The sequence below is a fragment of the Rhinopithecus roxellana genome, chromosome 17 (genome assembly GCF_007565055.1).
Source record: "Rhinopithecus roxellana isolate Shanxi Qingling chromosome 17, ASM756505v1, whole genome shotgun sequence".
Taxonomy (NCBI): domain Eukaryota; kingdom Metazoa; phylum Chordata; class Mammalia; order Primates; family Cercopithecidae; genus Rhinopithecus; species Rhinopithecus roxellana.
The window spans coordinates 103,545,666-103,559,593 of NC_044565.1; the positions used below are offsets into that span (position 1 = coordinate 103,545,666).

Genomic DNA, 13,928 nt, shown 5'->3' on the forward strand with positions numbered 1-13,928 from the left:
GGGGACGGGGGCGTCGTAGCGCATCTGATCTATGGTAAATTTGACGCAGCCTTCTACCTTTGATACCGGGGGCATTTTGTGGAAGACTTCCGTAATGACGTTCAGCTGTGTGCAACAGACCTAGATTATTCCTGACGTAAATCATAGCAACTGCCATTTATTGAGTGGTCACTACGTGCCAGGCACTGTATGGTCTTAACATTAAACTGTCTCATTTTGTTTTTACAACAACCACCCTAGAAGGTAAATGGTGTCATTTTATTTTTGCAGATGAGGAAACTGAGGCCCAGAGACACAGTTAAGTGTTGGAGCTAAGACCTCAACCCAGGTCTCTGACTCTTAACTACTTATTAGCTCTCAAGGTTAATAAAAGCTACCTCCTGACAAACCAGGATGGCCTCACATTTTATTTGTGCATCTTGCAGGGTTTTTTTGTTGTTTTTAATTAAAGCACTAAATACCTTTTTAACGTTAAAATCCATAGTTGAGTTTTCCAATATTTGGAACCAAAACAAATTGGATTTTTTGCTATATAGCTTACTGTCCAAGTGACCTGGAACAGTTGCTTAGCACCTCCCACAGCCACAGTTTGGCAACTTGTAAAATGTGCATTGTAGTATCTACTTTATCAAGTCCATATAAAATTTAAATTAGACAAAGAAGATAAAAGCACCTGGCACTTAGTTAACACTCAACAATAATTAATCTTCCCTCCCCCACCTTTATTAAATAATTAGGCTTTTCCAGTTTATCTTCCACATACATACCAAAGATACGTTAATAATTATGTAAGACCAAAGGCTTTTTACCTTTTATAGCCCTGAGTTCCTGAGATATCCCATTAAGTCCGTGTACTTATTTGCAAATTTTTATTTTGTTTCTTGTTTTGTTTTTTGTTTTAGTTTGCCCCTATGTGTGCCAGAATCAGTGCTGCATAGTTTGAGCCTGATAGGATTAATTTTACAAATGAGACTTAAGTCACATCTGCCAAGAAGTATGATTTGAATGAAACTTTAACTTACACACGTTTTTAGATTTAGTTAGCCTAAGTTATCAGCTGTCTGAAGTTACTCATAACCTAAGCGGGGCATGGCCCTGAAAAGGAGCAATGAGAACTGCTGATCTTAGATACTCTGAGAACCCACTACTCTGTAATCATACCTATAAAATCATTCGTGTGCTGGCAGCCCCAAAAGGAGCATAAACCAGGGACTTTGGTATCATGCAGCAGAAGACCAAATTATTTCTCCAAGCTTTGAAGTATAGTATTCCTCACCTTGGAAAATGCATGCAGAAACAGCATTTGAATCACTATAACTTCGCTGATCATTATTACAATAGAATAAAATTGAAAAAATATCACCTAACCAAGTGTCTTCAGAATAAACCCAAGATATCAGAGTTAGCAAGAAACATCCCAAGTCGGAGCTTCTCATGTAAGGTATGGACTGTTTAAGTTAACCTATTTGTAGGTCATTAAGATTAATTTTAGTTTAAAGAATGGGTAGAACATCAGAGCTACTAATTTTCTCAGTAATTCTAACTTGATTTTTCAAATTTTCAAGTCTCAGTTGTCTCTAGTCAAATGTAAGGATAAACGAGTATATCCATCAAGGCAGGCAGATCACCTGAAGTCAGGAGTTCGAGACCAACCTGGCCAACATAGTAAAACCCTGTCTCTACTAAAAATACAAAAATTAGTTGGGCGTCATGGCATCCACCTGTAATGCCAGCTTGTTGGGAGGCTGAGGCAGGAGAATCTCTTGAACCCGGGAGGCAGCGGTTGCGGTGAGCTGAGATCACACCACAGCACTCCAGCCTAGGTGACAGGGAGACTCTGTCTCAAAAAAAAAAAAGAGTGTATACACATATTTATAGGGCTCTAATGTAATATATAAAAATGTAGGTTTATATAAAATGATTCACCTCAGGACTTCCTTAGTATGCCTGCCAGTGCATTTCAAAGTATAATTCAGCCTTCTAAAATTTCAAGAACACTAAATTATAGCTCTTAACAAAATCTCATGATATGCTCCTTGTTTTATGAATCACGAATCAGTACACTTCAGTAAAGGCCATGAATTGTGTTTTATTTCTCTGTAAAAAAAATGAAAAACAGTCTTGCGTTTTTGACCACTTGAGTCCTTCAGGAAGACACTGTTGGAGTATTGTACTTCTGCCAGACCCCAAGCTGTGGGCGTGAACTCAACCTTGAGGACCCGATTGCCCTTATATAGAGAGTGACCACATATCCACTTATGCCTGGGACAGCTCCAGCCTACACCTGTTGTCCTGTGTAATTATTAATAGTGTCCCCTTTCCTCTCAAATATGTCCTGGTTAGAATGGTAAATTATATGGTCATCCTACTTACTTGAGATTAAATTATCTAATTGTGCTGCTGCTGCCTTGACATCCCTCTCCTACCTTTTACTTCTTATGTTCCTTAGGTTCCTTAATGATATTTGGGGGTGGTGTTCTTGCAATAATTTCACATATTTATGATTTTAATATATTTTTTATTTTAATTTCTTGTTTTGTTGCATACTGATTCTTCTTTTAGTCTGTTTTGGCTTCCTCCTTTCTTTGGATAAAATATATGTATAACAAAGTTTTTCCACTTGATCCATTTTAAAGTATGCAATTCAGTGGCTTAGCATAATGCTTTCAAAGTTCATCTGTGTTGTATGCATGTATCATAACTTCATTTCTTTTTATAGTTGAATAATATTCCTTTGTATGTATAAACCACATTTTGTTTATCCATTCTTCTATTGATGGACACTTGGGCAGATTCTTCTCATTTTAGAAACTATCTTTTTAATCTAATTTTACTCAGTTTTTCTAGTTTTTGTTCAATTTTTGCCCTTATCTTAGCTGATACCTATTTGGGTGTTGTGGGTGTGTCTCTTTTGCTTTTAACTTTTTATATGTTAGCCCCCTAGTCTTCCTAGACTTTTACTCTTTATGTTTTAGTCTTTGAAATTCTTTTCCTTTTCATAGTGTCTTGCCTTAGTTTAGCAATTTCTTATTCACTCATTTAGAAATTCTTCATATCTTCCTTTTGTTTCATTTTTGTGGTTTTTGTACATCTTTCCTACTTTAGAAAGAAAATTTTTAATTTCACCTATTGAACTAAATTTTGGACCTTTAGGTTATTTTATTTTGATTTGTGTTTAGAACATTTTGTCATGTTGTACTTTGTCTTAACTCTTAGTTTATAAATAGTAGGCAGGAATTACCATCAGAGTAACAGCTGTGATGTTAGCTCACGCTCTAAACAGAAGGTTGACTAGATTTTCCCTCCATTTGTCCCTGAAGCAACTTTTCAGTTCTCTTTTATAGATTCCCACTACCTGGAAACTTTAACCTGACTCAGTGACTCCAAGTATTCATAGTTCTTTTAGTAGTTCCTTTACCTGAGACAGTAATCCTGCTTTCGCATGTCATGTATCAACCATTCCCTCTATGAGAAATGATGTAATATAAAAGCCATGGTCTTCATCGTTTTTGATGACTAAGACCTGGGGAAGCTTTATAAATGTCCCCGCAGCTGTGAAAACACCTGTAGACAAGAATGCACATTTCCTTCTTTCAGCAAGCATTCACTGAGTTCCAACTCTATCCGCTTTTATAGGGTGCAGTAAAGTAGAAAAAGTAGTTAATGCTTTTATGTAAATTAAAATATATCTGTTTAAAGAGCTATTACCTGATATAAGTTAAGGAACAGAAAGTAGCATGTGTAATGGGAATGCTAGAAGGCAAAATATCTAGCCACAATTGGTGTGACTGTGAACTAATCAGGACTCTTTTTTTTTTTTTTTTTTTTTTTTTTAAGACGGTGTCTCGCTCTGTCGCCCAGGCTGGAGTGCAGTGGCGCTATCTCGGCTCAGTGCAAGCTCCGGCTCCCGGGTTTACGCCATTCTCCTGCCTCAGCCTTCCAAGTAACTGGGACTACAGGCGCCCGCCACATCGCCCGGCTAGTTTTTTTGTATTTTTTTTAGGAGAGACAGGGTTTCATCGTGTTAGCCAGGATGGTCTCGATCTCCTGACCTCGTGATCTGCCCATCTCAGCCTCCCAAAGTGCTGGGATTACAGGCTTGAGCCACCGCGCCCGGCTTAATCAGGACTCTTAATCTTCCTGACTGAAAAAAATAGGGAGTTCTGATCAGGCATAGTGGCTCACACCAGTAATACCAGAACACTGGGAGGCCAAGGTGAGCAGATTGTCCGAGCTCAGGAATTTGAGACAAGCCTTGGCAACATGGCAAAACCCCATCTCTACCAAAAAGACTAAAAATTAGCTGGGTATGGTGGCTCACGCCTGTAATCCCAGCTACTTGGAAGGCTGAGGTGGGAGGATTGATTGAGCCTTGGAGGTTGAGTCTGCAGTGAGGTTGAGGCACAGTAAGATTGTGCCACTGCACTTCAGCCTGGGTGACAGAGGGATACCCTGTCTCCAAAAAAAAAAAAAAAAAAAAAACGAGTTTCAACTTGTCATTCTCTGGAAAGTCTTCCAGGTGCTAAAATTTCATGAATCTATACCTCTGTCTTATTACCTTAGCAACAAATTATTGCCTGTGAGTTTGAGGACTCTTCAGTATCAACTGCTGCAGTCTAACTGTATATCAGAAATCCTGGGGAGCTTTTTTAGAAATGGGGATTCCTGGATCTCACCCCACATCTGCGTAATGAAAATCTCTATGGTTGAGGCCTACAGATCTGTTTTTTGTTTGTTTGTTTGAGACGGAGTCTTGCTTTGTCACCCAGGCTGGAGTGCAATGGCGTGATCTCAGCTCACTGCAACCTCCGCCTCCTGGATTCAGGCAATTCTCCTGCCTCAGCTTCCAAGTAGCTGGGATTACAGGCGTCCACCACCATGCCCGGCTAATTTTTTTTTTTGTATTTTTTAGTAGAGATGGGATTTCACCATGTTGGTCAGGCTGGTCTCGAACTCCTGACTTCAGGTGATCCACCCACCTTGGCCTCCCAAAGTGCTGGGATTACAGGCATGAGCCACCATGCCTGGCCCCAGATCTGTTTTTTTGAAGTTAGTAATTCTGGAACTCACAGCTTGACTGACAGTGGACCTGTGTTCAGAAACTGGAAATGTTTGATGATCAAGTGTTGCTGATCTAAACCTTATTGAATTCATTCAGTTCTACAGTTCTTATTGGCAAGTACCTGAGCTTTCCATTTTACATTAGCCAGATGGCAAGATGAACTTACTCCATTATACTTACAAGCCAGCTGGTGATATTCAAAGACTAGCATCCATCCAGATATCACATTTCTTTATCTTCCACATCATCCTGCTCTGCTCTGCCTACGAAAATAATTCCCAAAATCTTTAATAGTGATAATTTGAACAAGATACGAAAAAGAAATTGAATAATTAAAGAGAGAAGACTAAATCCTTTGGTCAAACATGTCGTTTGCCTATTTCTACAATACAGATTAGCAGCTTCTGCAATAGTCTCATATATATATATATATATATATAATCTTGTTTTTTTCTTAAATCAGTTTCCTCAGGTTGAAAAGCTCTTAAATAGATTGGTTGACAGCTGGCTTCTTCACTATGATCTGTGACTTATAAGAACCACTGGTTATAACTAGTAAGTTCAAAACGTTGTCAGGAAAGAAGGAGGAAAGAAAAAATTTAAAAGAAAACTCAGGAATGCCAGAAAGAAAAATAAATGGTAGTCTCATTAATTTTTCATAATAATTCATAGAGTGGGACTACCTTACAGGTACAACTTCATTATTAGTTACTTCTTCACATTCCATTTATTCTTTAACCTGCTTGGGTCTGGCTTCCACTCCTTCCTTAAAACCTTTGTCGGTGTCACCCCAAGGTGTTACATATTTTAATCCAGTGGTTGTTTCTCTTTCATCCTCTTGAATAAGCTCTCTCAGCCGATTGGACATATTTGATCATTTCCTCCTTGGAAAACTCTTTTCCTTGGGCTTTATGACTCCACCTTTTTCTGACTTTTCTCTTACCTTAGAAGCTTATTCTCCTCAGTCTGCTTTTCAAACTTTTCCTCCATTTGACCTCTAAATTTGGAGGTTTCTCAGCACTTGGTCCTGGTCCTTTTTCTCTCTTTAATTTCTTCCTTAATAATCTCATCCATGGCCGTGGATTGAAGGAACATAGCAACTACTGTCATCATCCCAGAATCCCCTCTGAGCTACACAGTATTTTGCTGCTTACCTAACAATCTCCAGGTGGATGTTTCACTGACTTCTCAAACGAACTGTCTGCAATTGAACTTCACTTCTCCAGCCCCGATTCAGCTCTTCTTTATTTCATTGCTGTTTACTCATTTGTTCAAGCTAGAACACTGGAAAAGATTTTTTTATTCTCATTTCCTTATCCTGCCATCATGTCCGTGAACAGTGTATCCCTAACTAGCTTTGTGATCTTTGCCATGTCTCCATACCACCAAGTCTGTTACTTACTTTAATCAATTTGTCTCATCCAAACAATTCATATTCAGTAAATCAGTAATTTGATGGTCTAGTTATAACCTAATAAAATGTTTATACACCCCAAATTATGTATACCATCATGTCATCATGTTTAACATTTTCAGAAACACGTATTAACCAAAATATATATTGAACCTGTCCAAATTTCTCCATCTCTACCATCATCACTCTAGTTATCTTTTACTTGGACCACTGGTAAAGACTCCTAACCAGGCTCTTGGCTTTCCCTCTTGTTCCTTTCCAACCCATTTTCCATATCATCAGAAAAATGATCTTAAAATATAAATTAAATCATGTCACTTCGCAAATTAAAACTTTTCCAAAACTTATTACGGAAACTTTTATTACAGAAACTTAAAATCCAGTCTCCTAATCATGTCTCCTAAGGTCATGCACAATCTCGCCCCTCTCTCATTTCATGCTAATCTGCCCCCATTTACTTTGGGTAAGCCTCAATGGTCATCTCCCAAATTGAAGAACATGACTCTTTCCCATCCATCTTAGGACCTTTGTGTACTATTCCTTAATTCTCTTCACCACTACTTGATTAGTTCCTTCTCCTATTTTAGGTCTTGATTAAATGTTACCCGCTGAGAAGTTACTTTGGTTACTATGGTCAGAATTGCCCTTCTTAGGAGGTAACATTTAATCAAGATCTAAAGTAAGAGAAGGAATTAGGCAGAGGGAGCAGCATGTGTAAAAGCTCAGAATTGAGGAGGACATCACTACAATTAGAAGAGCCAAAATGGTCAAAGATGGCCAGATGCGGTGGCTCATACCTGTAATCCCAGCACTTTGGGAGGCCGAGGCAGGTGGATCATTTGAGGTCAGAAATTCCGGACCAGCTTGGCCAACACGGTGAAACCATCTTAGTGAAACCATGGACTTATTTCAAGTCATGTATGTAACCTTACTGATATTCAGATCTTGTATCTTCTAAAAATACAAAAATTAGCCAGGCTTGGTTATCTGCACCTGTAACTCCAGCTACACGGGAGGCTGAGGCAGGAGAGGCTGAGGAAGGAGAATCACTTGAACCTAGGAGGCAGTGGTTGCAGTGAGCCAAGATCGCACCACTGCACTTCATCCTGGGCGACAGAGTGAGACTCTGTCTCAAGAAAACAAACAAAACAAAATGGTCAAAGATGAGCCTAAAAAGGAAAAAAGGAAAACTGGGTGGGATCATGTATAGGTAGTTTTGTATATCTTGCAAAAAGTTTGAGCTGGATCCTTTTAAACAATAGAATGTTATTGAAAAATGGCCGGGTGCAGTGACTCAAGCCTGTAATCCCAACACTTTGGGAGGCCGAGACGGGTGGATCACGAGGTTAGGAGATCGAGACCATCCTGACTAACACGGTGAAACCCCATCTCTACTAAAAAATACAAAAAACTAGCCAGGCAAGGTAGCGGGCGCCTGTAGTCCCAGCTACTGGGGAAGCTGAGGCAGGAGAATGGCGTAAACCCAGGAGGCGGAGTTTGCAGTGAGCTGAGATCTGGCCACTGCACTCCAGCCTGGGCGACAGAGCAAGACTCTGTCTCAAAAAAAAAAGAAAAAGAAAAGAAAAATGTAGGCACAATCAGATTTGCATTTTAGAAGAATCACTCTGACAGAATAGAGAATAAATTAGAAGTAGGAAGCCTTGTCGGTAACTCAGATGAGTGAAGATGAGAGTCTTTACAGGGTGATTGTTTTTTTTGTTTTGGAGACAGTGTCTCACTCTGTCACCCAGTCTGTAGTGCACTGGCATAGCCTCAGCTCACTGCAACCTCCACCTCCCAGGCTCAAGTGATTCTCGTGTCTTAGCCTCCTGAGTAGCTGGGATTATAGGCATGTGCCACCACACCCAGCTAATTTTTTTATATTTTTAGTAGAGATAGGGTTTCGCCATGTTGGCTAGGCTGGTCTAGAACCCCAGCCTCAAGCGATGCGCCTACCTTGGCCTCTCGAAGTGCTGGGATTACAGGCGTGAGCCAGCGCACCTGGCCCTGATTACATTTTATTTGAGACATCTTAATGGAAGACTAGAAGAACTTGAGTGATAATTCCTCATCTCTTTGGATTCTAAAATCCAAAAGCCTCTTAGAAAACAAACGATTCTTTTTTAACTGATTGGAGGATATTGAGAATGGGCAAAACCTGACCTAAACTAACACAAAGCTATTATGATCTTTATCCCAATTAGTAGATGTTTAGCTCTAAAATGTTACTGCATTTGATTACAGAGTGTTGTTCCCCTGTAAACTGAGATCAGGTACCCAGTTAACATTCCAAAAATCTCAAAATTCTAAAACACATCTGGTTTATGTTTCAGATGGACTTATTTCACAGTCATGTATGTAACCTTACTGATACGCAGATCTTAAGGATAAAGAAGGCCGGGTGTGGTGTCTCATGCCTATAATCCTAGCACTTTGGGAGGCTGAGGCGGGTAGATCACCTGAGGTCAGGAGTTCGAGACCAGCCTGACCAACATGGCGGAACCCCATTGCTACTGAAAATACAAAAAAATTTAGCCGGGCCTGGTGGCACACGCCTGTAATCCCAGCTACTCGGGAGGCTGAGGAAGGAGAATCACTTGAACCCGGGAGGTAGAGATTGCAGTGATCCAAGATGGTGCCGCTGCACTCCAGCCTGGTGCAATGGGAGCGAGACTCCATCTCAAAAAAAAAAAAGATGAAGAAATGGAAAGGATAAATGTAACTCACTAGTAAAGTGGAGATTTCAGTAGCAGTTGGATATATGAGTCCAGAATTTGGGGAGAGTTGTTACATATAGATAGAAGTTGAAGCCATAGCAGTCATATCACTATATTTACCTCTCTGCTATTACTACATCATTTTAAACTTTTTCTGTCTCCCCATTATTTGGGGAGGTCCTTAAAGACAAGAATTTTATAATACACATCTTGCCAGCACATAGCATAATGACTGCCACATCGTAGATAAGCAATACGTGTTTATAGAATGAATTAATAGTTAATGCATTTTTTTCATATAACCATAAATTTTATTGCTAGAAAACATATCCCAGAAATCATCCCATCAGAGCTCTTTCTTTAGGCCTTTGATACGTTTTTTTTTTTTTTTTTTTTTTAAGGCAGGGCCTCACTCTGTTGCTCAGGCTGGAGTGCAGAGGCACAAACATGGCTCACTGCAGCCTCAACCTCCTGGGCTCATGCTGTCTTACTGCCTTACCTCCCAAGCAACTGAGACTACAACCATGCCCAGCTAATTTTTTGATTTTGTGTGTGTGTGTGTGTGTGTGTGTGGAGACAGAGTCTCACTTTGTTTTGTGGGCTGGTCTCAAACTCCTAAGCTCAGGTAATCCTCCTGCCTCAGCCTCCCAGAGTGCTGGGATTACATGCGTGAGCCACCATGCCCAGCCCTATGACCCATTTTGAGTTCATTTTGTTTATGGTGTAAGGGATTGGGGTACAACTTTATTATTTTGCTTGTGGATATCCATTGTCTGAGCAACATTTGTTGAAAAGACTGTTCTTTTTCCATTGAATTGTCTTGGTATCCTTTCTGAAAATCAACTGACCGTAAATTCTATGGTTTCTGGACTCGAACTTTTACCATATTTTTCTATATGTCCTTATGCCAGTATTACACATTTAATTACTATAGCTTTGTAATAAGTTTATTTATTTATTTATTTATTTTTGAGACAGAGTCTCGCTCTGTCGCCCAGGTTGGAGTGCAGTGGTGCCTTCTCAGGTCACTGCAACCTCTGCCTCCCAGATTCAAGCAATTCTCCTGCCAAGGTCCCCCGAGTAGTTGGGATTACAGCTGCCTACCACCATGCCCAGCTAATTTTTTCTATTTTTAGTAGACATGAGGTTTCACCATGTTGACCAGGCTGGTCTCAAACTCCTGACCTCAGGGTAATCTGCCCAACTTGGCCTGCCAATGTGCTGGGATTACAGGCATGAGCCACTGCGCCCAGCCTGTAATAAGTTTTAAAATCAGGAAGTATGTGAATTCCTTCTAAACAAATGAAGAAACTAAAGCCACAGAGTCTAAAGTTAAGTAAGAAAACTAGTAGAGTCAGAAGTAGATGTAAGGTAGCCTAATTCACAGTACCTTTCTTTTTTAATATCTTGTAGTACAAGTAGAGCATCCCTAATCCAAAATCCAAAATGCTCTAAAATCCAAAACTTTTTTTTTTTAAATAGAGACAGAGTCTTGCTGTGTTGCCCAGGTTGGTCTCAAGCTCCTGGGCTCAAGCAGTCCTCCTGCCTCAGCTTCCATAAGTACTGGGATTACAGGCGTGAGCTGCCACTCATGGCCAGTGAGCATCTTTTCTTATGTTTATTGATCCTGTTGGGTTTTCTTCTTGAATGCCTATTTTCTTTTTTTTTTTTTTTTTTTATACTTTAAGTTCTAGGGTACATGTGCACAACGTGCAGGTTTGTTACATATGTGTACATGTGCCATGTTGGTGTGCTGCACCCATTAACTCATCATTTACATTAGGTATATCTCCTAATGCTATCCCTTCCCCCTCCCCCCACCCCACAACAGGCCCTGATGTGTGATGTTCCCCTTACTGTGTCCAAGTGTTCTCATTGTTCATTTCCCACCTATGAGTGAACATGCGGTGTTTAGTTTTCTGTTCTTGCGATAGTTTGCTGAGAATGATGGTTTCCAACTGCATCCATATCCCTACAAAGGTCATGAACTCATCCTTTTTTATGGCTGCATAGTATTCCATGGTGTATATGTGCCACATTAATCCAGTCTGTCATTGATGGACATTTGGGTTGGTTCCAAGTCTTTGCTATTGTCAATAGTGCTGCAGTAAACATATGTGTGCATGTGTCTTTATAGCAGCATGATTTATAATCCTTTGGGTATATACCAAGTAACGGGATGGCTAGGTCAAATGGTGTTTCTAGTTCTAGATCCTTGAGGAATCGCCACACTGTCTTCCACAATGGTTGTACTAGTTTACAGTCCCACCAACAGTGTAAAAGTGTTCCTCTTTCTCCACATCCTTTCCGGCATCTGTTGTTTCCTGATTTTTAATGATCGCAATTCTAACTGGTGTGAGATGGTATCTCATTGTGGTTTTGATTTGCATTTCTCAGATGGCCAGTGATGATGAGCATTTTTTCATGTGTCTGTTGACTGCATAAATGTCTTCTTTTTTTTTTTTTTTTTTTTTTTTTTTGTGAGACGGAGTCTGGCTCTGTCACCCAGGCTGCAGTGCGGTGGCCGGATCTCAGCTCACTGCAAGCTCCGCCTCCCAGGTTCACGCCATTCTCCTGCCTCCGCCTTCCAAGTAGCTGGGACTACAGGCGCCCGCCTCGTCGCCCGGCTAGTTTTTTGTATTCTTTAGTAGAGACGGGGTTTCACCGTATTAGCCAGGATGGTCTCGATCTCCTGACCTTGTGATCCGCCCGTCTCGGCCTCCCAAAGTGCTGGGATTACAGGCTTGAGCCACCGCGCCCGGCCAAATGTCTTCTTTTGAGAAGTGTCTATTCATATCCTTTGCCCACTTTTTGATGGGGTTGGTTTTTTCTTGTAAATTTGAGTTATTTGGAGATTCTGGATATTAGCCCTTTTTCAGATGAGTAGATTGCAAAAATTTTCTCCCATTCTGTAGGTTGCCTGTTCACTCTGATGGCAGTTTCTTTTGCTGTGCAGAAGCTCTTTAGTTTAATTAGATCCCATTTGTCAATTTTGGCTTTTGTTGCCATTGCTTTTGGTGTTTTAGACATGAAATCCTTGCCCATGCCTATGTCCTGAATGGTATTGCCTAGGTTTTCTTCTAGGGTTTTTATGGTTTTAGGTCTAACATTTAAATCTCTAATCCATCTTGAATTAATTTTTGTATAAGGTGTAAGGAAGGGATCCAGTTTCAGCTTTCTACATTATGGCTAGCCAGTTTTCCCAGCACCATTTATTAAATAGGGAATCCTTTCCCCATTTCTTGTTTTTGTCAGGTTTGTCAAAGATCAGATGGTTGTAGATGTGTGGTATTATTTCTGAGGGCTCTGTTCTGTTCCATTGGTCTATATCTCTGTTTTGGTACCAGTACCATGCTGTTTTGGTTACTGTAGCCTTAAAGTGTAGTTTGAAGTCAGGTAGCATGATGCCTCCAGCTTTGTTCTTTTGGCTTAGGATTGTCTTGGCAATGTGGGCTCTTTTTTGGTTCGATATGAACTTCAAAGTAGTTTTTTCCAATTCTGTGAAGAAAGTCATTGGTAGCTTAATGGGGATGGCGTTGAATCTATAAATTACCTTGGGCAGTATGGCCATTTTCAGTATATGAATTCTTCTTATCCATGAGCATGGAATGTTCTTCCGTTTGTTTGTGTCCTCTTTTATTTCACTGAGCAGTGGTTTGTAGTTCTCCTTGAAGAGGTCCTTCACATCCCTTGTAAGTTGGATTCCTAGGTATTTTATTCTATTTGAAACAATTGTGAATGGGAGTTCACTCATGATTTGGCTCTCTGTCTGTTATTGGTGTATAAGAATGCTTGTGATTTTTGCACACTGATTTTGTATCCTGAGACATTGCTGAAGTTGCTTATCAGCTTAAGGAGATTTTGGGCTGAGACGATGGAGTTTTCTAAATATACAATCATGTCATCTGCAAACAGGGACAATTTGACTTCCTCTTTTCCTAATTGAATATCCTTTATTTCTTTCTCCTGCCTGATTGCCCTGGCCAGAACTTCCAACACTATGTTGAATAGGAGTGGTGAGAAAGGGCATCCCTGCCTTTTTTTTTTTTTTTTTTTGAGAAGGAGTCTCACTCTGTCGCCCAGGCTGGAGTGCAGTGGCCGGATCTCAGCTCACTGTAAGCTCCGCCTCCCGGGTTTAGGCCATTCTCCTGCCTCAGCCTCCCGAGTAGTTGGGACTACAGGCGCCTGCCACCTCGCCCGGCTAGTTTTTGTTGTATTTTTTTTAGTAGAGACGGAGTTTCACCGTGTTAGCCAGGATGGTCTCGATCTCCTGACCTCGTGATCCGCCCGTCTCGGCCTCCCAAAGTGCTAGGATTATAGGCTTGAGCCACCGCACCCGGCCGGCATCCCTGTCTTGTGCCAGTTTTCAGACGAATGCTTCCAGTTTTTGCCCATTCAGTATGATATTGGCTGTGGGTTTGTCGTAAGTAGCTCTTAGTATTTTGAGATACGTTCTATCAATACCGAATTTATTGAGAGTTTTTAACATGAAGGGCTGTTGAATTTTGTCAAAGGCCTTTTCTGCGTCTATTGAGATAATCATGTGGTTTTTGTCTTTGGTTCTGTTTATACGGTGGATTACGTTTATTGATTTGCGTATGTTGAACTAGCCTTGCATCCCACGGATGAAGCCCACTTGATCATGGTGGATAAGCTTTTTGATGTGCTGCTGGATTCAGTTTGCCAGTATTTTATTGAGGATTTTTGCATCGATGTTCATCAGGGATATTGGTCT

General features: G+C 40.5%; 1 protein-coding gene across 5 annotated transcripts in view; it reads left to right on the forward strand.

Moving 5' to 3' along the window:
* Window positions 1-13,928, forward strand: part of PREPL (prolyl endopeptidase like) — a 55,327-nt gene that overhangs the window by 853 nt on the left and 40,546 nt on the right. For 2 of the 5 annotated variants that reach the window (XM_010356515.2, XM_030920864.1), the window contains exon 2: window positions 903-1,441. The exons of 2 other annotated variants lie outside the window; for them this stretch is intronic. In XM_010356515.2, coding sequence (XP_010354817.1) covers window positions 1,223-1,441 — 219 coding nt within the window. In that variant the 5' untranslated portion in view covers window positions 903-1,222. The remainder of the gene's footprint in view (window positions 1-902; window positions 1,442-13,928) is intronic. One more of the 5 variants, XM_010356516.2, reaches the window with a different exon arrangement.